Source organism: Rhinatrema bivittatum, chromosome 4 (assembly GCF_901001135.1).
Source record: "Rhinatrema bivittatum chromosome 4, aRhiBiv1.1, whole genome shotgun sequence".
NCBI lineage: Eukaryota > Metazoa > Chordata > Amphibia > Gymnophiona > Rhinatrematidae > Rhinatrema > Rhinatrema bivittatum.
The window spans coordinates 110,806,526-110,832,610 of NC_042618.1; the positions used below are offsets into that span (position 1 = coordinate 110,806,526).

The 26,085-nt window shown below is 46.5% G+C and overlaps 1 protein-coding gene across 1 annotated transcript; it reads left to right on the forward strand.

Moving 5' to 3' along the window:
* Nucleotides 1-6,932: 6,932 nt before the first annotated feature.
* Nucleotides 6,933-25,737, forward strand: LOC115090058 (acyl-coenzyme A thioesterase 5-like). Its single transcript, XM_029598664.1, has 3 exons — nucleotides 6,933-7,794; nucleotides 16,759-16,961; nucleotides 22,226-25,737. The coding sequence occupies exons 1-3, from the start codon at nucleotides 7,224-7,226 to the stop codon at nucleotides 22,799-22,801; spliced, it is 1,350 nt and encodes a 449-aa protein (XP_029454524.1). The 5' UTR covers nucleotides 6,933-7,223; the 3' UTR covers nucleotides 22,802-25,737.
* Nucleotides 25,738-26,085: the final 348 nt, after the last annotated feature.

The following is a 26,085-nucleotide window of genomic DNA, read 5'->3' on the forward strand; positions in this document are numbered from 1 at the left end:
CTAAATTTAGGCTCCAATCCGGGCATACTGGGCGGACGGGAGGTCGCAAATGTTTTACTCCTTTAAGAAAATGAGAAATGTCTGGGTGTGCTGCCAAGGAACAACCATTGATCCATCCCACAAGGCACCCAGAACCGCCACCTGTACCCGAAGGGAATTGAACGCCAGTCCCTTAGTAAGCCCCTGCTGAAGAAAATCGAGAATTCGAGGAACCTCGACTGATAGAGGGTCGCAGGCCCATTGACTACACCACATCTCAAAAAGCTTCCAGACATGCACATAAGTCATAGAGGTGGCCGGGCGTTGCGCCTGAAGAAGGGTGGAAATGACCTGCTCGGAATAGCCCCTCAAGCGTAAACATCTCCTCTCAAAAGCCAAGCCGTGAGAGAGAAGTGATCCTCCCGATCCGAAAATATGGGCCCCTATTGAAGCAGATGAGCCAGCTGTAAGGGGCCTTCGAGAGTTAGCCGCACTAGGTCCGCGAACCATGGACGACGTGGCCACTCCAGGGCCACGAGGACAACCTGGCCCGGGTGAAGTTCTTTGCGTCAGAGAAGACAAACTATGAGTGGCCAGGGGGGAAAGGCATACAACAGAATTCCCGTGGGCCAGGGACACATGAGGACGTCGATGCCCACCGAGCCCTGCTCTTTTCGTCGACTGAAGAAAATTTCCGTCTTGGCATTCATCCACGTTGCCATTAGGTCCAACTGAGGCATGTCCCCCCTGGCGGAAATGCGGTTCCAAGCGTCTGCGGACAGGTCCCACTCTCCTGGATCAAGTTGTTGTCTGCTGAGGAAATCCGCTTGAACATTCTCCACCCCGTGACATGCAAGGCGGCAATGCCCCCAAGATGATGTTCTGCCCAGGTGAACAGAAGTTGTGCTTCTAGTGCCACAGCGGGACTTTGTGTCCTGCCTTGCCAGTTGATGTACGCCACAGTCGTAGCATTGTCGGAGAAGACTCGTACCATTCTGCCCTGAATCTAGGGGAGAAAGGCTTGTAAGACTAGGCGTACCACTCTCGTCTCAAGGCGATTGATGGACCACGAGCCTTCCGTTGCTGACCACAGACCTTGAGCGAACCTTTCCACGCAGACCGCTCCCCAACCGGAAAGACTGGCATCAGTGGAGATTATCAGCCAATTTGGAGGGTCCAAATTCAACCCCCATTCGAGATTGTCGCACGACAGCCACCACAACAGACTGACCCGGGACTCATGAAGTAGTGGCATTGGCAGTTGAAACTGTTCAGACACCGGGCTCCACCGAGTCAGAAGTGCCCATTGCAAGGGGCAAAGATGAGCGAACGCCCAAGAAACTAAGTCCAGAGTGGAGGCCATGGATCCCAGGACTTGAAGATGATGCCATACTGTGGGTGTGCGCCTCTGAAGGAGCGAGTGAATCTGGTCTTGCAACTTCGTGACTCGATCCGTCGACAGAAACACCTTCCCTTGTATGGTATCGAATCTGACATCGAGATAAGTCAACACCTGGGTGCGTTCCAAGTGACTCTTCTGGACATTGACCACATAGCCCAGGGACTGCAACATGAACATCACCATGCGCACCGATCTCTCGCAGTCCTCCCGCGATTTTGCGCAAATCAACCAGTTGTCCAGGTACTGGTGGACCAATATCCCCTCCTTGCGAAGGAATGCTGCCACTATCACCATTACTTTTGTGAAAGTTCGAGGAGCTTTTGTGAGGCCAAAAGGAAGGGCTCGAAATTGGAAGTGTTGTCCCAACACCTTGAAATGCAGAAACATCTGGTGACTGGAATTGATGGGGATATGAAGATACGCTTCGGTGAGATCCAGGGATGCTAGAAATTCCCCTGTCCGAACCGCTGCCATCACTGTCCGCAATGTTTCCATCTGAAAACAAGGAATCCGGAGTCAATGGTTCACTTTCTGCAGATCGAGAATGGGACGAAACGTGCCCTCCTTTTTGGGCACCACAAAGTAAATCGAGTAATGGCCCCTTCCTTGCTGTGTCTCCGGGACCTGGACAATAGCCTTGAGGTTGAGAAGTCATTGCAAGGTCCCCCGGACCGCCTTGTGTTTGTGGAATCCTGAGTGACCTTGCGCAGCAAACACCTCTGGGACCGGCCGTGAGAATTCCAAGGAGTACCCCTCTCTGATGACCTCTAAAACCCACCGGTCTGAGGTAATCCTTGCCCATTCCGTGTAAAAGTTGGATAATCTGCCTCAGACAGCTTTGACGGAATGGGTGCTCGTGGTTTCATTGGGAGGATTTGGTGCTTCCCACACCCAAGTGTCCCGAGTCCCTGCCAGGACGGCGACCCCCACGAAAGGACTGCTGGTGCCTTGAAGGTGGCTTAGAAACGGACGGTGCTGAGTATCTGCTAGTCCTGTATCGACGTGTGTCCCGGAAATGAGTTCTAGGAGGGAAGGCCGCCTTGGTCGATTTCCTGTCTTCTGGCAACCGATTGCCCTTGGATTCCGCCAACAATTTTACCAACTGATCCAGTTCCTCTCCAAACAGATGCTTGCCCTTAAAGAGCAGGTTGCACAGCTGGGATTTAGTGGACAAATCCACCACCCAATTCCTCAGCCAGAGGAGACGCCGCGCTGACACCATGGCGACCATACCTCTCGCTGAGGTCCTCACTAGATCATACAGGGCATCCGCCACGTAGATGATACCCGCTTCCAACCGAGCAGACTGTAATGCCCCTCTGCCACTAGTTCCAGGACCGGCCGCCGCTTCCTGGATCCAACACAGACATGCTCTCTGCTTCAAACTGGTGCAAATCGCAGCTCAAAGACTCAGTGCCGCCACCTCAAACGCCCGTTTCAACTGGATCTCCAGCTTTCGGTCCTGCATGTCTTTAAGAGTGGCTGCCCCAGCGACCGGGATAGTGGTCTTCTTAGTGACCGCTGAGACCGCAGCATCCACCTTAGGGATCTTCAAGAGGTCCAAGATGTCAGACGACAGGGGATATAGCTTAGTCATTGCTCTGCCCACTTTCAGACTGGCATCAGGAGCCTCCCACTCCCGGGTTACCAGTTTGTGGACTTTCTTCGGTAGAGGAAAAGATGTAGTGGGACCCCGAATGCCGTCAAGGACGGAATTAACCCCTTCATTGTCCGACTCCTCCTGAGACACCTTAATGCCCAGGACCTCTAGGACCTGAGGAATAAGGGGATGTAGTTTGTGTCTCTTGAATAAACGGACCACACTGGGATCGTCACCCTTCGTTGGCAGGGTATCGGGATCATCTGTGTCATCCGTATCCACATCCGCCTGATCCGGGTCCTTATCCGCACCTGTTCCCGCGGGTGAGGTTGACCTGGATCCCGGTAGTGGCCCCTGAGGGCCCTCCTTACTCGGTTGCCCCTGATCCATAGGATGGTGCCCAGGATCAGCGGCCCTATTGAATTTCTCCAGAGGATGATCGAGGTCTCCTGGGGTCCCGGGTCTCTTCACCACTGTGCGTTTGCGGTCCAAGAAAGCTTCATGCATGAGCAGGATAAACTCCGGGGAAAACCCCTCTGGGGCCCCCTCCTCTTCCGGGGACACCATCGGAGGTGCAGCGCTCGCTCCTTCCAGGAGATCCTCCCCTACAGGAACCAAAACGGGAGGGGGGTCCTCCTCCTGCGATTCTAACCCCAGGAAACCCGGGGTGGGGCCTTCTGGCCCCGATAATTCCCCTGCCTCCTCAGCACATTCGGGGCATAAAAAGGCCGCATCCAGAGCCTGCCCGAGTGTGCCACACACGCGACAGGCTCGCAATTTAGAGCATGGCCCCATCCCTGAAACCGTGCCGCCACGTGGATGAGGGGGGGGGGAGGCCACGATCGCCGTACCACCTCTCGGAGCAGCGATGCAGGAAAAAATGTCGACAATCAAGCGCGGGCTAAAATTAGATTAGAAAACCTCGCACACCGTCAGGCCGCAGTCAACCAAGCCGGTCCTCGCCTGAAAACGCTGCCGCGAAATGAAAAAAGACCAGAGGATTAAAAATTAAACTCACCCCTTCCCTTCCGCAGCAGCCCGGAGCTCCGGGAGCCGAAGGGAAATGGAGCTGACAGCCTCCCCACACAGCCTCCGAGGGCCCGATCCCACCACACCGACTCCTTACCTCAGAGCCGTTGCCTCAGACCGGAGCAACGAAAGAAACACTTTCCTCCTGTTGTTAACTTTTTTTTTTTTTTTTAAATAAACTTTACTAAAAACAGGAGATGCTCTAGCAGGGATGAAGGAAGCAGCTGCAGTAATGTCAATGTCGTTGTCGCGTAACCAGGAGCCCCTGGCCTGCACACACTGACCCGGAGCGGGCGAGACTCTGACAGGGATATCCAATCCCCCGGACGCCCGGCTTCCACTGAGGGATGGCCCACGAAGGTGCCTAACACCTCAGGAAGCGATCGTAAGGAAGAATTCTGCTAACTAAGTACTGAAAAAAATTCAAATTAAAAAACTGCAGGAGTGCATCTCTGCCATCTGCTGGAGTCAGAGAAATACTGAGGGACTGCAGGTGGCACTCTAGTATATATGGCAGTGCCCAAAGCTTTGTTCTCTGACTCCATCTGCTGGTAGGGATGCACAACCCACTTCTCTGGGCTGATCCTGGTACATACTGGAAAGGGCTAATTTTAAAAGCCCTGCACGGACTGGGAGGGAACAGGGGATAGGGCCTATTGCGTTGCCACGTGCATCTAATGAAATCCCCCCTACTTATGCACGCGATTCAGCACTCACGCACACCAATATAAAATCATGCGCACAGGTAGCGGTTTTTATAACGTGTGTGTCGACATGCACATGGATGCCTGCGCGCGGGTCTTAAATTTTACCTTTTAATTTATAAGTGGCTAGAAATGCCTGATCTGTTCAGATATGGTTAACTAAATCTGGGGTAAATGCTAGAAATTATCAAACTAGTTCACGGTGGAAGTATCATATTGTAAATTCTTCTTGCTCAGAAATATCTTAGGGCTTTTATTCTAAAGCATATGGGGAGCAGATTTAAAGATCTAAACATGTATTCTCTGGATGAAAGGTGGGACAGGGGAGATGTGATAAAGACATTTAAATACCTCCAAGGCAGTGGCTCAGTGTGTCCTGACAGCTCTTTCACCTGACCAGACTTAGCTGGCTAAGTCCTCTGGCTAACTGAATATTGGAGTTAGCTGGCTCACTCATAACGCATGTGCTAAGAAAAAGGAGCGTGTCGGTAGTATTGCGTGGTGCAGAGAGAAAGAAAGAGAGCGCGAGCGAGCCTCTCTATCTACATGGTCTTCATAGTAGTCAAGTATTTATATGCCAATAGGAGGGTCATCTAATAGCTCAAAGTGAGGTGTTGATGGTGGTTTAGGGGCAGTTTTTCATGCAGACTGAGATGTACAAACAACGCAGTAAACCTAGAGTCCATCAAGCTAGGGTGACAGAACATAGAAATTTCATCTTTGTGAAACTTTCCTCACTCCAAATGAAGTCAAATCTTCACCAAGGTGTACTGTGCTGTTTGTAACGTCTCAGTCTGCATGATAAACTGGCCCCTAAACCACCACCATCTCACCTCGAGCTATTAGATGACCCTCCTTGGCATATAAATAGTTGCAAACTGTGAAGGCCTCCCCAAAGACTCTCTCTCTCCCATAACCCCCCCCCCCCCCCCAGGGTTAAAACCATACGATATCGCATGGTGCGGTATTGTTCCTCATTTTCATAATTCCTGCTAAACTCCTCCCTAAACTCACCTGTTCCCGAAATGTGCATTTTTACCATGCAATACCATTACTATTGCATCCATTACAGTATTAACACCATAATGCATTTTGATGAATGACCCTATTCACTGGCTAAATTCTAGCCAAATAAATGCCCAAATATTAATTTAGCTGGCTAACATCTGTATTCTACAGCAGCCTGGCTTATTCCATTTTCCTAACAGGAGGAGTATTGGTGTTTTAAGGCTTAATGTAGTATTTTCAGTGTTGCCTTTTCTTAGGTAAGGTGGTTAACTGGAGTGCTGTTCTGGTGTGGGAGGTTTACTATTTATGTAATTTCTGTTCAGAGTACTTATCTTTCCCTTGTCATTCTTAACAATAAAAAGAATAGTGGGCCTTTATTTTTTTTAATTTCTGCTGTGGATTGTAATGAGCAGTATGTGTTGGATGTGAGCGTTGTCCAGCAGGTGCATTTTTCCTGGTATGCAGCTAAGCTGGTGTCTTAGCAATTTGAAGTTTCTCTTGTTAACTCTATTTTAGAAGAAGAAAAGAAAGCGAATATTTATTTATTTATTTTTAATTTTTCTATACCGAAATTCCTGTATGAGATACAAATCAATCCGGTTTACGGAGAACGGGAACTCGCCCGGGGCTTGTCTGGCCAGGGCTTTTTACATTAAAACATTAAATTTACATAACATTGCATTAAAACTTTAAAACTTTTTACATTGAAACGTTAAACTCTATCCCTATCTTAACCACTGAAGAAGCAACATGTGTGAAGAGTGAGCAAGGATTGTATCTCATTTCAAGAGATCTCTGAGGAAATGGTAGGCATTACTGATGGGCAGATGATAAACCATATAATCTTTTTCTGCCATCATGTTATAAGTTTCTCTGGAAAGGTGTGCCTTTATAAAAACTTGTGAAATGCATTATGCCACCTTCAAAACAGCAATACTAGACATATTTTATTAACCAGCTTTTTCCTTACTGTGTGGCTTTCTCTCTTGTCCTTGGGTCTAGCATCTCTGTTTTATTTTGGATTTTTGCCTTGGCATATTTGCTGTACTAAATTTTACATTTGTTAGAAATAATAGATGATTGATGGCCACCCATCGTAAGTCTCCCTCCCTGACTCTATTTATGCCGCTTTAGTGACATTCTCTGGCTAGGGCTGTGGCTTCAGAGCCCTGCTGTTTCAGCAGGATTTACAAACGGTGGGAGGGGAGCACTTCAGATCTTCCTCTTCCCGGCCAGGAACGCAGGAACTCGAGCTGAAGGTTGAGGACGATCCGTGGTTTAAATACCACCTCGCTGATTTAAAACCCATATCGAGTGGCAGGAGGAGGGGACGGCGACGGCGACGGCGACGGCGACGGCGACAGGACTGCTCTGATCGATCCCGCCATACATGCAGGGTGGGGGTGGCCTGGCTTCTGTTAACCCTGCCGGGAGCGGGGAGCCAGTGGCAAGGGGCCTGGCGCTAGCCTAGCATGGTCGTTAACGGCCTCTGACGGGGAAGATGGCGCTGCGAGCGGCCGCTGCCCGAGGCCTGGCCTTTTCCCTCCGGGCCCACTCCCCGGCGCTGGACTTCCTCCGGCGGCAATCGGGCGGCGGCGGCCCGGTGGTCACCGTGAGCCCCCAGCCCAGTCTGGCCGATGAGAGCCTAAGCATCGTCGTGCGCGGCCTGGAGCCCGGGCAGCGGGTAACTCTGCGGGCACAGGTAACCGGCGAGCAGGGCTGTCTCTTCGACTCGTGCGCCCATTACCAGGCCGATGGCGACGGCAGCGTGGATCTGACCACAGCCCCATCCAGAGGAGGCGACTACATGGGCGTGGAGCCCATGGGGCTTTTCTGGAGCCTTTCCCCCGCCGGCATAGAGTGGCCCCACCAGAGGCTGGAGCAGAGGCAAGTGGAGAAAAACCCGATGATCGTGGAGATGCTGGTGCACAAGGGCTTCAACCAGCCCAAGAGCAGCCTCCATGGGCAAGTGGTGGCCAAAGTGAAAGTGGAGAGGCAGTTTGTTGGCCCTGGAGTCCGAAGAATAAGGCTGAGAGAAGGGAGGGTGAGAGGCAGCTTTTTCATACCTCCAGGTGAGACCAGCAGCAACTGACCTTATGTGAAGAGCTTGCTTGTGGCAGGTTATGGCGGGACAGCTGGTGCTTTACTGCTAAACATTTCTAGATAAGGATAAAGTTCTTCAGCTTGGAGAAGAAATGACTGAAAAATGATATGGTAGAATTTTATACTATGAAAAGTTGGGTAGAACAAGTAACCAAAGAACTAGGGGATTCTCCATGAAACTAGCAGGTACTTGATTTAAAATAATTAAAAAAAGCCATGTCTGTTTCCATAGCTGAGCATCTTTTACTGGATGGCATCACTAACTCCATGCTCAGCCCAACAACTGTTCTTCTCAAGTGGTCTCCCATCCAAGTGATAACCAGGCTTAGCTTCTAAGATCAGTACAGGATGGAGCTGCTATCTAACCCATTAAATATAGGCAACCATGTCAAATAAAACATTTAACAGAAATCTGCATGTTTTGTGTACTTTGCATAAGTACATGCAAGTACTAATGCCCTGTGCCAATCTTAAAAACTACTGCAGGATTTTGGAAAACATGTTTTTTTCTTAATATACTGCTGACCACACCGTTATGGGAAAAGTCTCAAAGGTAACAGAAAAAATAAATGGGGTTCCAAAAGAAGCTGGTCTGTAGATTTTTAGATATGTTTGGAGATGTATGTCTTTATATTTTACTTTTGTTTCTAATTGACAAAAGATAAAATGCTAAGGGAACAAACATCCATGTAGAAACAGAGAAAATGACAGCAGATTAAAGAGTGTGAAGCCATCTAACCTGCCTATTGCCCTTCTTGTTGTAATATCACAGATTCTGTTTGATCTCTGACTTTCCCTATACTCATCACAGGCTTTCTTGACTTCCGTTACTGGTGTTGTCGCCACCATCTCCACTTGCAGACCCTTCCATACATCTATGATGACCCTTTCCATAAAAATCTATTTTCTAATTTAACTCCCAAATTAGTCCTGTTTTCGGGCCAATATCATGAGCACTTGTCTCATACTTCCATTGCTGTATTTATATTTCTAAGGGATTTGACACTCATCCCAGCTTGCTCTTCTCCTCTGGGGGCCTCAGAGCTCATGTTGAAGACTTTAGTAGTCGTCTTTTGGACTGCCTTTACTCTGGCTATATTGTTTTCGAGAGGAAGTGAAATGTCTGGTCACTAACTTGCTACTGCCAACCTGAAAATTATAGTTTCCTAGTGTGTAGCCAAATGGACTCAGGACCAATGGGTTATATTCTCCCCTGCTATCAGCTGGAGACGGAGTCAGATTTCAAAGCTGACGTCACCTTAGATATACCCTTGCAGTGACCTCAGCTCTCAAGTATCTGTCTCCTAGCAGATGTGGACGTGCTATCCCTATACCAGCATTGGTGTTTATCAGGATAGCAGTACTCATTAGAAGAAGAAAATGTACCTTTAAATTGGAGAAAGACGAGTCCCACTCTCCTGTGGTGATACCTAAAGGTCCCTCCCCCACTTGAGAATTCCTGAGGCGATTTCCGAGATCCCTCAGAGGTGTGCCTTGGTGCTGTAGCCAGTTTCCGGCGTGGACTTTGCTGCTGAAGCAACTGAAAGGCAGCGGGTGCAGGAAGCCGAGCGCAGTGGTGACGGCCAAAGCCCTCTCCCGCTGCAGCCGAAGACTGTCTCTGTATTCAGCCGGTAAGCACTGAGCCCGGGTAAGTAAAGAAGAACGCCTTCGATTAAGAGACATGGAAGGGCTTCGGTAAGTCTTTCCTCTGGTCTCCTTGCTCAGCACGCCATACTGACAATGTTCCCGATCCCATTGGGAAAAGGGAAGGAGGTTTTCAAGCGGATTGAGCGGCCCCCCCGATGGGCTAGGCCCCGTTTCAGGCTCTTTGGGCACTCCACGTGTCAGGCTGCAGTGGCCATATCTTGCGTGTGGTTTTGTGCGGCGTCATTTCCTCCATAGACCATCGGTACGAGTGGTGTGTTTGGCCCGGCTGTGCGCCTAACGCGTGCATACCTGCGTGCACAAGCTCGTACATATCCGTGCACATAAGTGCACGCATATGCTCGTGCACACCCAGGCACATATGTTCATGCTTAAGAACGCTTATACTTAGCGCGTCGAGGCAGATCTCTGCATGCTCGGATAAGCGCTAGCTGACTGACCACACAAGTTACTGTTTATTATGGCTCCGGCAGCAAAGAAGCACAAGCGACACTCTCTTTGTACTGCCTGGCATATAAGGGCTGTACAGTCTGACCTGGAATCCTTCCTGTGTCAGCACTGTGAGGAGGCCTAGGGAGGCTTGGATTCCCAGAACTTTTTCAAGCCCGGTCCCTCTCTTTCAGAAGATGAGTCGGCCTCAGTCTTATCTGGTAGCACCGTGGAACTGAGTAATCCTAGGACTGGTTCTGCTTCTGAAGAGGGCAATTCAGCAACACTTACCCCAGTTCCTCCCGGGCTAGGTATGGACCCGGTGGCCTTTTCTTGGGTTGAATTTTTTCAAGGCTTTCAAGCTTTTGTACAGGCACAGTCAGCTCCCGCCCCTGCTCAGACCGAGCCACAGTCAAGAAGGCCTCGCCCTTCCAGCCCTTTCAGAAACATGTCTTGTCTCACCAAGGGTATCCCTGACAGGGATCCAGACTCCACGGATGATGAAGATGCAGACTCGGAGGATGGGGAAATCCCTCCAGGCTTGGAGCCATGCCGGACCATATTACGGTTTTTCCATAGAGATTAATTGCTGGCCCTGGTTTCCCAGACCCTGAAAACTCTGGGAGTTCCCAGCACGGACCCTTTGTCGGAATCAAAGAAGAATCCCATACTGGTGTCTCTGCGGAAAGCCTCTTGCTACTTTCTGATGCTGGGAGCCATCCAGGAGTTGATCAACCTGGAATGGGATGCCCCAGAAGCCAGCTTTAAGGGAGGTCGGACATTGGAGGCCCTATACCTTCTGGACCCGACGGCCAGGGAACGCCTGCGCTTCCCCAAAGTGGATGCCCTGGTCTGTGCCATTTTGAAGTGAACAACTATCCTAGTGGAGGGAGGAGCGGCCTTGAAGGATGCACATGATAGGAGGTTGGAGTCCATCCTTAAGCAAGCCTTTGATGCGACTGCAATGACACTGCAGATTGCTTCCTGTTGTGCCCTGGTGGCTCGCTCATGCCTGCTTCTCGAGAGAGAGACAGGTGGCTCAGGGGTGCATTCCAGAGAGGTGATGGAGCCTGCCGCGGCCTTTCTAGCGGACATGACCTCAGACTAGTTCGTACCTTGGCCAGGGGAGTGGCCTAATTTTTGGCGGCCAGATGACAACTGTGGCTGTGAAATTGGTCAGCGGATGCAACCTAGAAAGCAAACCTTATAAAGATACCCTTCAATGGATCTCTCCTATTTGGTAGTGAATTGGAAAAGTTGGCCAGCAAATGGGGTGAATCTCCAGTGCCTCGACTACCGGAAGATAAGAGAAGGAGGTCATAGCACCCCTTGCTTATGGAGGGGTCGGACCAGGGGCTCCCAGCGCTTTTTGACCCTGCAGGAACTACCCATTTCAGATGTCTCGGTCCTCAGGAAGGACTCAGTCCTTTCGGAGTCGACAACCGAAGAGAGGGGCTGGTTCGGGCTCTGGTTTGGCCGAACTCCTCAATGAAGTTTTGCCGACCTATCCATGAGACGAGGAGATAGGGAGTTGACTATTACTCTTCTACCAGCAGTGGGTCGAGATTACATCGGACAAATAGGTACTGGATATTATATGGGAAGAATATGCGCTGGAGTTTCGCAGTATCCCACGGGATATATTCATGATGTCCCTGTGCCACTCTCAGCACAAGCAGCTGGCAGTGGAATCTACCTTTGTCAAGGCTCCTCAGTTTGAAGGCTAATATTCCAGTGCCTGCACCCCAGGAAAATATGGGACGTTATTCCATCTATTTCATCGTTCCCAAGAAGGAGGGTTCCTTTTGTCCCATCCTGGATCTCAAAGAGTGTCAACCGTCATCTACGGGTAGTTCATTTCCGCATGGAAACTCTATGCTCCGTCAGAATGGCCATACAACCAGGGGAGTTCTTAACCTCCCTAGACCTCTCGGAGGCCTACCTCCACATTCTAATCTGACAGGACCACCAACATTTCCTATGCTTTGCGGTGCTAGGCCGCCATTATCAGTTCCAGGCACTGCCCTTCGGTCTGGCTACCACCCCCAGAACATTTTCCAAAATTATGGTGGTCATAGCGGCGGCACTGAGGAAAGAGGGAATCCTGGTGCACTCATACTTGGACGACTCATTGATCCATGTGAAGTTGTTAGAGGAGAGCCTCCAGGTGATCCACAGGGTGATGTTCCTGCTTCAGGAGTTTGGTTGAGTTGTGAACATGGACAAGAGCAATCTCGAGCCCTCCCAGTCCCTAGAGTACCTGGGGGTCCGTTTCAACATCGAACAGGACAAGATGGAAGATGATGTGTCAAGTTCACCGGTTGATGAACACCATACACACCAGGGTGTGGAGCTACCTTCATGTCCTCGGGCTGATGCCATCAACCCTGGAAATAGTACTGTGGGCAAGGGCACACATGCGTCCACTCCAATGCTCCCTGCTGTCATCATAGAATCTGCTGTCCCAGGACTATTCAGTTTGCCTTCCCCAACCAATGGAAGTAAGTGCTCAGTTTCAGTGATGGCTGCAGGAAACCCACCTGAGCAAGTGTATAAGCCTGTCCCCTTTGGAATGGCTAGTTCTCATGATGGACTTGAACCTCCGGGGGTGGGGAGATCACCATCAGGAACTGGTGACCCAGGTGTGTTGGACCGAGGAAGAGGCGAGCTGGAACATAAACCGCCTGGAAGCCTGGGCGGTCAGATTAGCGTGTCTACAGTTCAGCCACAGGCTTCAAGGTCAGGCGGCCCACATGATGTCGGACAATGCAAAAACAGTAGCCTACATCAACCGCCAGGGAGGAACCAAGAGCCAGCAAGTGTGCCTGCAGATAATCCTCATGGAATAGGCGGAATTGAACCTACGGATGATCTCGGCCTCACACATCGCAGGAAAAGACAACATCAGAGCAGACTTTCTAAGCAGAGAGAATTTGGATCAAGGAGAATGGACATTGTTGTCCAGAGCCTTTCAGCTGCTGGTGGATCGCTGGGGACTCCCATCCATCGACCTGCTGGCCTCATCTCACAATGCAAAGGTCTCCTGATTCTTCAGTCGCAGAAGAGATCAGCAATCCCTGGGGATTGATGCCGTAGTTCAGGCATGGCCAGAGGAGGACCTGCTGTACGCCTTCCCTCCGTGACCACTGCTGGGCAAGGTCATTCACAAGATTGAGTGCCACAGGGGACTGGTCCTTCTAGTGGCTCTGGACTGGCCCAGATGCCCATGGTATGCATCTGCCCAGGATACTGCCTGGGCCCTAGTGGAATGAGCCTTAACCTGAAATGGTACTGGCTTCCCTGCCTCCACATAAGCTCCTGTGATCACCTCTTTGATCCAGCGTGTTATGGTAGTCCGTGAAGCTACCTTGTTTCCTTCCACCGTGAAAAACAAACAAGCGGTCCGTCTTGCGCACTGGTTCTGAGATTTCCAGATACCGCACTAAAAGCCTACTGATGTTTAAATGGCGGAGGAGGCGGTAGTCTTCTGTGTCCTTGAGTTCATCTAGGGACAGTAAGGAAATGGACTGATTCAAGTGAAACTCCCAAGACTACCTTAGGCAAGAAGGAAGGAACAGTGCGAAGCTGTAAGGTTCCTGGAGTTATCCGGAGGAATTGTTCTCAACATGACAGTGCCTGTAGTTCAGAGATGCGACGAGCCGAGCATATCACCACCAGGAACACTGTCTTCAGTGTTAACAAATGCAGAGAAAGACTGCGCAGCGGTCAAAAAGAAGGCCCTGCTAAAAAAAATTCAGCACTAGATTAAGATTCCACAGGGGTACCAGTCACCAAAGGGGTGGTCGAAGGTGTTTAATCCCTTTTAGGAAATGGGCCAAGTCCAGATGTGCCGACACGCGGGTTCCGATCACCTTGCCTCTGAAACAGGAGAGAGCCACTACCTGGACCTTCATTCCCTTTATTCAGGCCTTCCTGCAAAAATTCCAGAACCATAGGTATTTTGGTTGTTTGAGGGGCAACCCTGCATTCTTTGCACCAGTCCTCAAATATTCTCCAGATCCGCACATACGCTAAGGATGTCCAGAACTTCCGTGCGCGGAGCAAGGTAGAAATTACTACCGCCGAATATCCATGCTTCATCAGGTGGGCCCTCTCAAGGGCCAGGCCATAAGACAAAACTGAGTCGGGTCCTTGTGAAGGATCAGGCCTTGTTGGAGAAGGTCCCTATGCGGAGGAAGGCACAGGGGGGTCGCCACCAGAGTCCATCTAGCTACACGCTAGGAAATGAAGAAATTACTTACCTGATAATTTTGTTTTCCTTAGTGTAGATAGATGGACTCAGCATCCCGCCCATGGCTGCCCAAGAACGGTGCCAGGGAATCACCCATGAGGTGAATCTCGATTCCAAGAGGTTACAGGTAAACCGACACTCAGACCGTAGATCAGGGCATCTATAATCCTGCTGGGATTCAGTTCTTATTTTGGTTGCGTTCAGCCATGGTGTCCGTTTTTTAATCACATTTTTCATTAATATGTCCACAATGGCTTTTGAAGAGAATACTGGAGAGCTGAGGTCACTTCAGGGGTATATCTAAGGTGACGTCAGCTTTGAAACCTGACTCCATCTCCATCTGCTAGTAAGAGAGCATATAACCCACTGGTCTTGAGTCCATCTGTCTACACTAAGGAAAATGAAATTATCAGGTAAGTAATTTCTCCATTGACGAGTGACTCGCAGGAGCTGGTAGTCCTGCTACAGCCTGAGCAACTGGGGGTGGATGGGAAGCAAGGAGCACTTCTCTTAAATGCTGCTGCTCATGTCACTTCTCACTGCCCATTAGGGATTAGCACAAGCGCTAACTGGAAGCAGATGCAGTAGCACAGTGGCTTGCTTGGTAGCAGCAGCACAGAGTTGAGCTAAATAATTTTAGATGAAAGGTGAGAGAGAGGGAGAACAGGCTGGGAGTGATGGTGGAGAGAGGGTAGAGCAGATAGGGCAGTGGAAGAGAAGGAGAATAAAGGGATGGAATGAAGAAAACAAGTGAGCGGCAAAGAGGCAGAGAACAAAGGAAGAAAAGAGGAGCAGAGTATCTGGACATATCTAGGATCTTTGGGTTTTGCTGTTACTGAGATTAGTGAGGGACGATATGAGATTAGGAAATGCATTCATCATTGTAAAGGTACCTTTACAGTACAGTGCGCTCCGGTAAGGGGTAATAGCGCATCAACGCACGGCCAACCCCCACGAAACTAATAGCGCCCGCAACATGCAAATGCACCCCTAGACTGTCAGATTGATAATAAGTCACCTTTGTAGAGCAGTGAACAAGAGCACATCTAGTACTCACTCCACTATTAATGTTGGAGGTCCATTACAATTCATGTAAAAAATGTAGGTGTTCATATAACCATTCATTCAAGGCTATAATGTATACAATAGGTAAGTTACTCACAAATGAGATTTTTCATGGAATTTTTTAAATGAACAATGTGGGGAGAAAGACCAGAGAATTTTAGAGGAAATTTCACAGTAAGGATCAATCTTACTTTGTGTGCCCTTTGGGGAACTCCACACACTGCTCTTCAACCTTGTTTATGACTTTCCCATAGGATGAGACCTCCTACCCTAAACATTGTCACCCAGCACTTCCTTGGATTTACCCTCAAAATCCAGTCTTAAAGGCAGCCATCGTAGATCGCTTGTGACTTCCTCGCACAGTGATGTCTCCCTCTTGAGCACACTGGGGTTCTGCCTTTCTCAGAAGGTGTGCATTGAAATGGCTTTTTATTATTTAAATTTTTTTTCATTTCATGCTGTGGACTTTCTTTCAATATTTTAATTTAATATTTTTCAACTTTAGTTTTATTCAGAAAAGGATCATAATGACAAATGTTATAGACATTTGTCAAAGTAATTGGAAATTAATCTTTAAGATATTTATGTAGGTCAATAGGTTCTACTGGAGCAGGATATTACATTTTGATTGTTTAACATTTTAAATAAGCCCTTGAACATAGTTGATACACAACCTGGCTACGCTGAAGTGCTTTGTGGGTGTACAGTGCTAGTATACTGTACTCAGTGCTGTGCCCCTACTTTCCTCCATAACTGGGAGGTTTCTGTTGGGTTTTATCAGGATGCCCATGAGCAGATCCTTGATCGGACCTAGTAAAAGTTAGAGTCCAACTGGAAGCATAGCACTCAGTGATCCTTAAACTATAGAACTGAGTAACTTTTAAATTATTTTTTACCTCTTGTAGGTGTGTAGGCTACATAATACATAGCAATGTGTACAGAACGTTTCTAGTATAAACAACATTTGGATGAGTTATATTGAAATATAAAGATATATATATATATAGTTCTATATAGCCAACTTAAAAAAATTGGCTCACCTGGAATTCTGCCTATGGATGGATAGAACTAAAAGGTGATGTTGTTCTTGGAGGAAACAAGTTTAATGCAAAGTAGTCTGTTTATTTGAGCTGGATGCTAGATTCAGGGGCTTTCTTAGCACCATGCTGTTTAAGTAGCATCAGCTGAGGGGAATGAGTACTTCTGAGAAGGAGCAAGAGGGATCTTGATCCACAGCAAACTCCCAAGTTACAGACAACATTCCTTTCTAATAAAAAGTGGGTTTTACTTTAAGGTTCTACAATGATTTTAGTGCTATAGATTCTTGGAGAGTATTTCAGTCTAGCAGCATTTGATGGACATTGTTTTTAAATGCATCAATTGTCTCTAGATTATACACCAAAACAGCAAGTTTTATTGATCATTCTGAACCTGGGGTGTCAGAGTCTTGAACTGTTAAATGTTTTGAGTATAAATATATAAATGCCATTGCTGGTACAAATATGATGTGGCTGCTTTTCAGGTGATGGCCCCTTTCCTGGTGTCATTGACATGTTTGGAGATGAAGGGGGTTTACTGGAGTTTCGTTCAAGTCTTCTTGCTAATCGGGGTTTTGCTGCTTTGGCCTTGCCATATTTTTGCTTTGAGGATTTGCCTGTGTCTATGAAGGACTTCCAATTGGAATACTTTGAGGAAGCAGCAAGATTTCTTCAGCGCCACCCAAAGGTAATTTTAAAAACACTTCAAGCTAGTCCCTCTAAAAGGGATACTTTTTAATGATGTTGGTTGAGGGGTATGGGTGCTTATTTGTATATTCATTATAGCAGAGAGTGGGTGATTCAACTATCCAGGAGCATTTAGTGATAAAACATTGCAATGAAGCCTTAAATATAACAAAAATCTTCCACCACTCAAAAATGTTGTCATGGGTAGAAATCTGTTAACCAAAGATAGTCCTAATGAAATTCCCTTTCATTCCCTTATTTATTTATTTAAAAAAATGTATAACCTGCACGTTTCAATGCAGTTCACTGCGGCTTACATGTGTTACACAATTTATATAACAAATAAAAAACACATTAACATTAAAAACAAAGGAAAACAAAGTAAGGCAGCCTAGACATTCTTCGATTACACTGGAATTCCCGACTCCTTAAAGGCAAGTATAAAAAGATAGGTTTTTAATGCCTTTTTAAAGGATATAACAGTTGACACAGTTCAAAGTGCCTCTAGTAGGCTGTTCCAGAGACATGGACCGGCGATAGAAAAGGCCCTATTTCTAGTAACATCATGTCTTACTAGTTTGGGAGCTGGACGGTCCTTCTTCTGTTATTAGGATTGCATTTAGCACATAGAGGAGCAAGTAGCACATAGAGGAGCCAAGAATTTAATGGGCATGGAAAGAGAAATCCTCATCACTCTTAACATGGCTCCATGGGTCGATGTTTAGATCCATTGGTGGAGCATTGTGAAGACTCCTGAAAAATAATCAAAAATATAGAAATTTCTTAGCATTTAGACAGGTGGCTCCTGAACAAGTAGGTTATGCACCTCTACTAGCAGATGTAGACGGAGCAAAGCTGACATCACAGTATATATACCCCTGCACTGACATCAGCCTGCCAGTATTCTCCGTCTCCAGCAGATGGTGGACATGCATCTCCCTTCTGGGGATTTCTTAAAGTTTTTGGAAGGAGAAAAGAAGAAGGAAAATTAACTTGCCCTGCTCTCCTGTGGTGATACCATATAGTCCCTCCCTCAGTTGAGAATTCCTGAGGTGATATATATTGGATCCCGCCCTCAAATGAGTGCCTTGGTCCAGTAGCTGGTTTTCAGCTGGCATGGACTTAGCTGTAAAACAGCTGAAAGGCAAGTGGGTGCAGGAAACCGAGTGCAGTGGTGAAGATATATGCCCTCTCCCCCTCAGCTTGGGGGCCGTGGGCAGCCTGGTGGGTTGAGCAGCCATTTTTGGCTAGGCCCCACTCTCAGGTTTTTCTTTGTTCACTGCGTGGTAGGCTGCGGCAGCATTTCATGCACTTTTCCTGAGCATTAGGCTTCTCTCTTCCGTTCTGTCAGTTTGTATAAGTGCGTCCAGTTGTGCGCCCAGTTTGTGCATTTAATTGAGTGCCTAGTTGGGTGCCTGGCTGGGCATCCAGTGATAGGGGCGTCTGTCTAAGCATTTATAAGCACGAGCTTACCTATGTGCACAATCTGAGAGGGCTTGTGGAAGCTCAGTTTTTGGACGCTTATAGAGGCACAGGGTTGAACGTCTAAATTTTGGATGCCTAGATTTTGCAGCTGGATGCACACTTCTCAGTCGCCTGTTAGAGCATACGACAGACTGATGGCGCTTATAGCAAAGAAACCTAAGTGCCTTATCCTCTGTGCCGCTCATCATATTCGGGCATCTCAGCCTGGCGTTCCCTCTAATTTGTGCTAGTTTTGGTTGGAAGCTCAGGGGAAATTGCCTTCATCTGATTTTACTAAACCTGGTTCTTCCCAGCCTGATACAGTCCTGGGTAAAGAGATGCCAGAAGGGTACCCTGACTTTGGAGCTCCCATAGCTGGTTCGTCTGCAGGGGAAGGCAGTTCAGTAGGCACAGGATGGGTGCCCCCTGGTTTTGGCATGGATCTCTCTGCCTTTTCTTGGGTGGAATTTTTTCAAGGATTTTTAGTCTTTTCTTCATTCTCAGTCCTCAGCCCCAACTAACCTTACCAGATCAGAGTCATAGGCAGTGAAATCCCGCATGCCTGGTGCTGCGGCTAAGCATCGGAGCATGCCTAGATCGGTTGCCAGTCTGCCCGATATGGATCTAGATGGCACTGATGATGAAGCCGATCCTTATTCCCTGGAGGATGGGGAAATTCCTCCGGTATTGGAGCCGTATAGAACTATGTTGCGATTCTTTCAAAGGGATGAGTTACCAGCTCTGATGTCCCAGACTTTGAAAATACTGGGAGTTCCTGGGGCTGAATCCATGTCTGAGCTGAAGAAAGATCTCATTTTGATTTCTTTGCGTAACGTCTCATGTTTCTTCCCAATTTATGGAGGCTATTCAAGAATTGATTGATCTTGAGTGGGGCGCCCCAGAAGCTAATTTCAAAAGGGGACGAACCTTGAAAGGCTTGTATCCCCTGGTTCCAGTGGCAAGAGAGCAATTACGTTTTCTGAAAGTGGATGCGCTTGTGTGTGCTGTCACCAAGAAGACAACTATTCCCATAGAGGGAGGAGCGGCCTCCTATATCTTTTTTCAACCATCTCAATTGTCTGCTTTTCTGACTAACAAAATATCCTCAATATCTTTTTCTTCTCCTATGCCTAACTAACCGTCTATGACAGAATGTAGTTCATTCATTATATAGGCCCTTGATAAAGCCAGCTTTTCCCTATATCTTAGTTTTCTAACTAGAATACCTTGAAGTGGTGACATTGTTATCCCCCATTTGAGGACTTTGACTGTGGCAATCTCTTTATGTTACTTTTTTCTTGATGGTTTTCTAATTCTCCATAAATGTATGTATTTTGTATGAATCGCCACTTAATTTCTATTCAAGTGTATTGTCTTGAGTTAAATTTGAAAAGTGCATAAATAAAAAGAAAAAAAAAAGAGGTACAGGAGGCAGCTCTTGCCTGTTTCAGAGGTCAGGTGAATGGTGGACCCGTGTTGGCTCATCCAGATGTGGTCCGTTTCTTGAAAGGAATGAAACATATTAGTCCTCCCTTGTGGGTACTGGTGCCCTTCTGGAGTCTTACTCTGGTTTTGGATTTTTTAGCGGGCCCTACTTTTCGACCGATGCGTGCCCTCTCCTTGCGGTTACTGACCTTGAAAATGGTGGTTTTTTTTGGCAATTTGTTTGGCGCATAGAGTATCCGAACTGCAGGCCTTGTCTTGCCGGGAGCCATTCCTTTGAGTTACTCGGGGGGGGGGGGGGGGGGGGTGATACAGCTGCGTACTGTTCCTTCCTTTTTGCCAAAAGTAGTTTTGGATTTTCACTTCAATCAGTCCATTTCCCTGCCGTCTCTGGACAGGGAAAGAGATGCAGAGGAATATCGCCTGTTGCAGCCCTTGGATGTCTAGAGACATATCATGAGGTATCTGGAGGTTTCTAAACCTCTCAGGAAGATGGATCGCCTGTTTGTTCTCCATGGTGGAAGTAAACAAGGTGAGCTGGCTTCGTGGGCTACAATAGCTCGCTGGATTAAGGAGGTAGTTTCAGCCATGTATGTGGATGCTGAGCAGCCGTTGCCTAGTCAGGTTTGGGCTCATTCCACTAGGGCTCAGGAAGTTTCATGGGCGGAGGTTAGATTGTTGTATCCCATTGACATTTGCCAAGATGCGACATGGTTCTCCTTACACACCTTTTCCAGGTATTATTGTCTAGATGTGTAGGCCTGGGAAGACGCAGCCTTCGCACTTGTGGTTTTGACTGGACTGTTCGGGAGTATTTTTGGTACATTCCACTTGTTCTGGATCCACTTGTCTAAAAGCTAAGAAATGAGAAATTACTACTTACCTAATAATTTCCTTTTCTTTAGTGTAGACAAGTGGATCCACCTTCCCGCTCTTGGCTGCCAGCGTGGTGTGTTATTGTCCTCCTGTGTGGCTGCATGTTCCAGGAGTTACTGGTAAGTGTTAGTCTAGTCCCTAGACTAGTATTAATACATTATTTGTCTGAGCTCAGTGTTTTCCTGTTGGCTGAGCGCTGGAATGGTTATCTGTTAAAAATCGAGTTTTGTTAGTCTGTCCACAGTTGGCTTTTGCAGAGAATTCTGGCAGGCTGATCTCAGTGCAGGAGTATATATACCTTGATGTCAGCTTTGCTCAACTCCATCTGCTGTTGGGAGGTGCCAAGCCCACTTGTTCTGGATCTGCTGTCTATACTAAAGAAAAGGAAATTATCAGGTAAGTAGTAATTTCTCATTAATTTCCATGTAGCAGGCAAGTCGTTCATATATGCCATTGCTACAATGTACTTCCAGAGCATTGTGTAAATAATTAATGCACTTTCTATGGCCAGCTGTTTAGAATTCACAGTTTCTATTCAAATATCCGGAATGCAAATGGGGAAAAACGACTGAACAAAGTGATCCAGGGTTCAGCGATGAGTGTAGAGGAAAGCTCTTGGGTTTCAGTATCAATAAGTGAATACTGTCTACTGAAAAGAGAGACCTTGAGCAATCTGAAAGAATTTCTGAAATGAGTTCCTAGCTTTCGAGGATTTGGTATGGCTGGGCTCAGTGTATTAGACCAGGAAAGAGTCGCTTCGGTAGTGGAAGACCAGGGGTATTGGCATCATGATGGCCCCTGAAAGGATTGTAGGATAGGAATAAAACCTTACTCTAAGGAAAATGATTATATTGTAAGGAAATGCTGTGTAGGCCTGATTAAACTAGTATGATAGTGATAATACCATTTTAACAAACATTTAAAGATGTAAACTTGTGCACTCAGGCCTAAGGAAGGAGGGAAGATGGCTGCCACTAGTGTGGTGGCCCTTGCAGGCCAACAAGCAGTGCTGGGGAGACATCTCTCCAGCCTTTAGGCTGGTAAGTGTTCCTTGAGTTGTCTGAGGATGAGGAAGTGAGGAGAAAAGGTGTGTGGCTGGGGGATGGAAGTAAGCTTTTAGGACTAACACAGTCCTCTTGCTGAAGGAAGGGACCTGAGTAGACCTAAGTTTGCATTTTTAAACATTTTGTTTAGTCTTGTAAAAGTATCAACTCTACTAAGCTACTTTGTGGGTTTGTTTTAACTACCTAGTTCATTTACTGTATCACAGCTACTTATTTATACTGGTATGAAAAAGAAAATTAAAGATATTGAGAAAGAAGAATGGAGTGGGATACAGACCTACTCAAATGGGTTCTGCTAATATTTTGATTTGCCATGTTAGAAAAATATACTGTTTTATTGTGGTACATACTCTTGACAGTAAAATCCCTGTAGTAACATTTTTTTTCCTTTCTTCCCATCTTTTTTCTTTTATTGAAGGTGAAAGGTCCAGGTGTTGGTGTGATAGGGTCAGGCAAAGGAGCAGATCTGGCTCTCTCAATGATCACCTTCCTCCCAGAGGTAGTAGCTGCTGTCAGCATTTCTGGCTGCTGCTGTAACACTGCGGCAGATCTCCATTATGGTGAACTAACACTTCCTGGCTTGCGCTTTGACTTGAGCCGGGTCACTGTTTCTGAGACCAATGTATATGACATCTTTGAAGCCTTGGATGACCCTTTGGATCCTGCTAATCACTGCAGCATCATTCCCATAGAAAAAGCAGAAGGCCATATCCTGTTTGTGGTGGGAGAAGATGACCGGAACTGGAAGAGCTCCTTGTATGCTGACTTAGCCATCAAACGCTTGCAGCAACATGGGAAAGAGAACTATAAACTGCTGAGCTACCCAGGGGCAGGTCATAGAATTGACCCTCCTTATTCTTCTTTTTGTCTGTCAGCTTTAGACCGAGTTCTAGGCGTTCCAGTTCTGGGTGGGGGTAAGATCCAGCCTCATAGCCTCACTCAAGTGGACTCCTGGCAGAAGATCCAAGAGTTTTTGAACATGCATTTGAGATAAATGGGGAAATGGGAGACTAAAGATGCTCTGCTTTCAGCCATGCAAGCTATCTTGAAACAGAAGGATGGCTGGATATCTAATTTTTCCTAAGTAATGTGGTAGCACGTTGAAGAGCTTCAGGGAGGCAGAATGACTTCATTAAGAGAGGGAAGCCACATAGGTTTCCAAGTGGAAAGCTAAGAATAAAACTAGACTTTCCCTATTAACTATGAGGTCAATATTCAAAAGACATTTAGAGAGATAACTCAAAAGTTATCTGTTTAAATGGCAAATGTGGCATATTCAGCCACTTATCCAGCTAAATAAGTAGTTATCCGACTATAATTTAGCCAGATAAAAAAAGGGGCATTTCAGTGGTGTTCCAGGGAGAGGCAAAGATATCCGGCTGACCTAACCAAATATTGGGTATATCCAGCTAGGTTAGCCAGATAACTTTAGGATGGTATATTTAGTAGGACGTTTTATCCTGCTGAATATATGGGACAAGTTATGTGGCTGTCTTTAGCTGGATAACTTGTCCACTAACAGGCCTACTGAATATAGATCTCTATATGTTGTTTACTATAAGAGATGCTGTGATGAGCTAGAAGTCACGGGTAGAGGGAAAAGGGAAAGTTGCAGAAATCTTAAGGTGGCACTGAATGAGAAGGGAGAAAGGAACAGTGTTAACATATTGAATAGAGATACAAGAGCATTCAGATAAAGAGTTGTGATATACAATCAAAAATGTCTTCTTCCAGATTCATGTGCAAAAATAACTTTTTAATATAACACTACTACAGTGCTCATTTCAATACTAAGCAGTTTTATTTTCCCATCAATAAGCAGGGCTGAATTAGACATAATCTGTGTGGTAATATAATTCGGCGGCACCGAACAGACTTGTCTCTCCAAACTAGTAGAGCTTTGAGCTCTACTGAGCATGTGTGGGATTTCCTGTGTGACCATTGCCTAGAGAGCCTTTTCAGTCTGTTTTTTGACTGTGCACAGCCTGGACGTGTACTCAATCTCTCTGTTTATTTTTTCCAGATTCCTTTAAAATTTTGTTTTTTTTCTTCAGTTTTCTTCATTTTAGTTGCCTTGCTGCCCTGCAGCACACATTAAAGCACTTTTCAGTGCTACAAATAAAGAGAAAACATGCCTCCTCAAAATGTCCAAAGAACAACATACATGATTTGATGAAGTCCTCATGGTATGATATCCCTGCTTCCTCCGGATATATCGGTAGATCTGTCCATGTTCTCTTCACTCCAGAGCACAAAACCATGCAAGTTTCTGAGAAATGGCAGTGGCTTCTTCCTCCCACAGTGCCTAGCTGGGAAATGAGTTGAGCAGAAACTCCTCATTGACTCATCTGAAGGCCTAAACCAAAGCCATGGGATTGAGGGTCATACTTGCCCTGCATTGAGCCAAAACCCCGTTAAGGGAATATAAGTCGGCATCACACCAATGGATGCGCTCGACACACAGCACACCGCTGGATGCACATGGCGCATCAAGGGGACGTGCATGGTGCATTGATGATGTACAGCGCATCGAGGGATGTGCTTGACGCATAGCGCATCAAGGGATGCATTCAATGTACAGTGCACCACTTGAGGCACTTGAAGCATTGCGGCACTCGAAGCAAACAGTGCATCAAGGCACTGGACACAAGGAGAGAATGTAGGCCAACTACTGAAGGGCTTATTTTATCTAACTTTTCAATTACTACAGCCCTCGTTAATTTTAAACTGATAGCTAGGAGCTTCTAATTAGTCACTCCAGCTCCTTAACCTCATGACTTTATCCAGTATAAGAAAAGATCTCGCTCACATCGCCGGGCTTATTGTCTATTAGCCACATGCAAAACTAACTGACTTGAGGTCAAAGTCATCTGTCATACATTATCTATTGGTTTACCAGAATATGTTCAGCTCTGTTTCCTTTTAGCAGGACTGCAAATATCAGATTTGGTCAAATCTTATCAGCTCAGAGCTCAATCTTCTGTGGTGGATCATCTTAAGTTGGTACCCTTTATGTATGTGTGCAAAGCTGAACCTTGATTGTCAGTTTGCACCTTTATGTTCCTTTACTGTCTGGACAGCTTCTCAAGAACTTGAGAATACCTGCGGACAAGAAGGTTTTCTTGTTGTATTCTACTCTCCATAAAGGAGTCCAGATTGCTTCCTAAGTAAACGCTCCACTGTAACCTTCAACTTGGGACTCCCCACAGATCATGTCTAATTCAGCCCTGTTTATTGACGGAAAAAAGCAAGTTTGCTTACCACTATTCTTACCACTATACTTACTTTTCTATAGATAGCAGGATGAATTAGACATGAGATGTCCATCCACCTCCCTGGAGAATATATATATATATATATATATATATATATATATTAGCTTTGAGATATAGACTGAGGAGGCTCTTGAGGCAATGCCCTCGCAGAAACTCCAGCACATGCTCAGTAGAGCTCAAAGCTCTATTAGCTTGGAAAGATAAGTCCATTCGGTGCCACTAGATGACATCGCCACACAAATCATGTCTAATTCATCTTGCTAAAGAAATCACCGTTTATGGTAAGCAAGCTTGCTTTTAGTTGTACAGAATAATTTTATATTCATCATTTAAAATCTAATGAGAGTTTTCGTTGTGGATCAAAGGCATTGACAAAACAGTTTCTTAAACATAAAAACAATGAAAACCTGATTTTAATCTATATGTAACCGCTGTGATGCTTGAACCCAGTTAACAGTTCTAGAGGCCATATCTCACACATATTTAGTTGGACACTGTAGCTGTTCCATTAGATTTATTTTTAGAGTTTCCTACACGGGGGAAAGTTTCCTTTCAAGGCCCTCACATTGCTCTTTACTTTTCCCATAATTAAGTCTCTTGCACACAGTACTGATAATCTCAGCCTAGAGAATAATTAAATTACTACTCAATAAGTCACCTGAGAGTTGTTTGGTGGTTTCCAACATTTCTCTTTTACTGATAAGGTACAATGATGATTTAAAGTCTTTCCAGCTGTGTGCTTCAGTTTCAAAATGATAAAAGTTCTGAGAGAAGGGTAACCAAAATGATAAAGGGGATGGAATGATTCCCTTATGAGGAAAGGCTAAGGAGGTTAGGACTCTTCAGCTTGGAGAAAAGATGGCTGAGGAGAGATATGAGAGAGGTCTATAAAATAAAGAGTGGAGTAGAATGAGAAAACGTTAATTGGTTGTTTACTCTTTCAAAATGTACGAAGACTAGGAGATACACAAGTTACTTGGTGATATATTTAAAACTAATAAGA

Coding starts and splice junctions, on each gene's coding strand:
- LOC115090058 (XM_029598664.1), top strand. CDS start 7,224: ATGGCGCTGCGAGCGGCCGCTGCCCGAGGCCTGGCCTTTTCCCTCCGG. Junction 7,795..16,758: donor CAGCTTTTTCATACCTCCAG/GTGAGACCAGCA, acceptor GCTGCTTTTCAG/GTGATGGCCCCTTTCCTGGT. Junction 16,962..22,225: donor TTCTTCAGCGCCACCCAAAG/GTAATTTTAAAA, acceptor CTTTTATTGAAG/GTGAAAGGTCCAGGTGTTGG.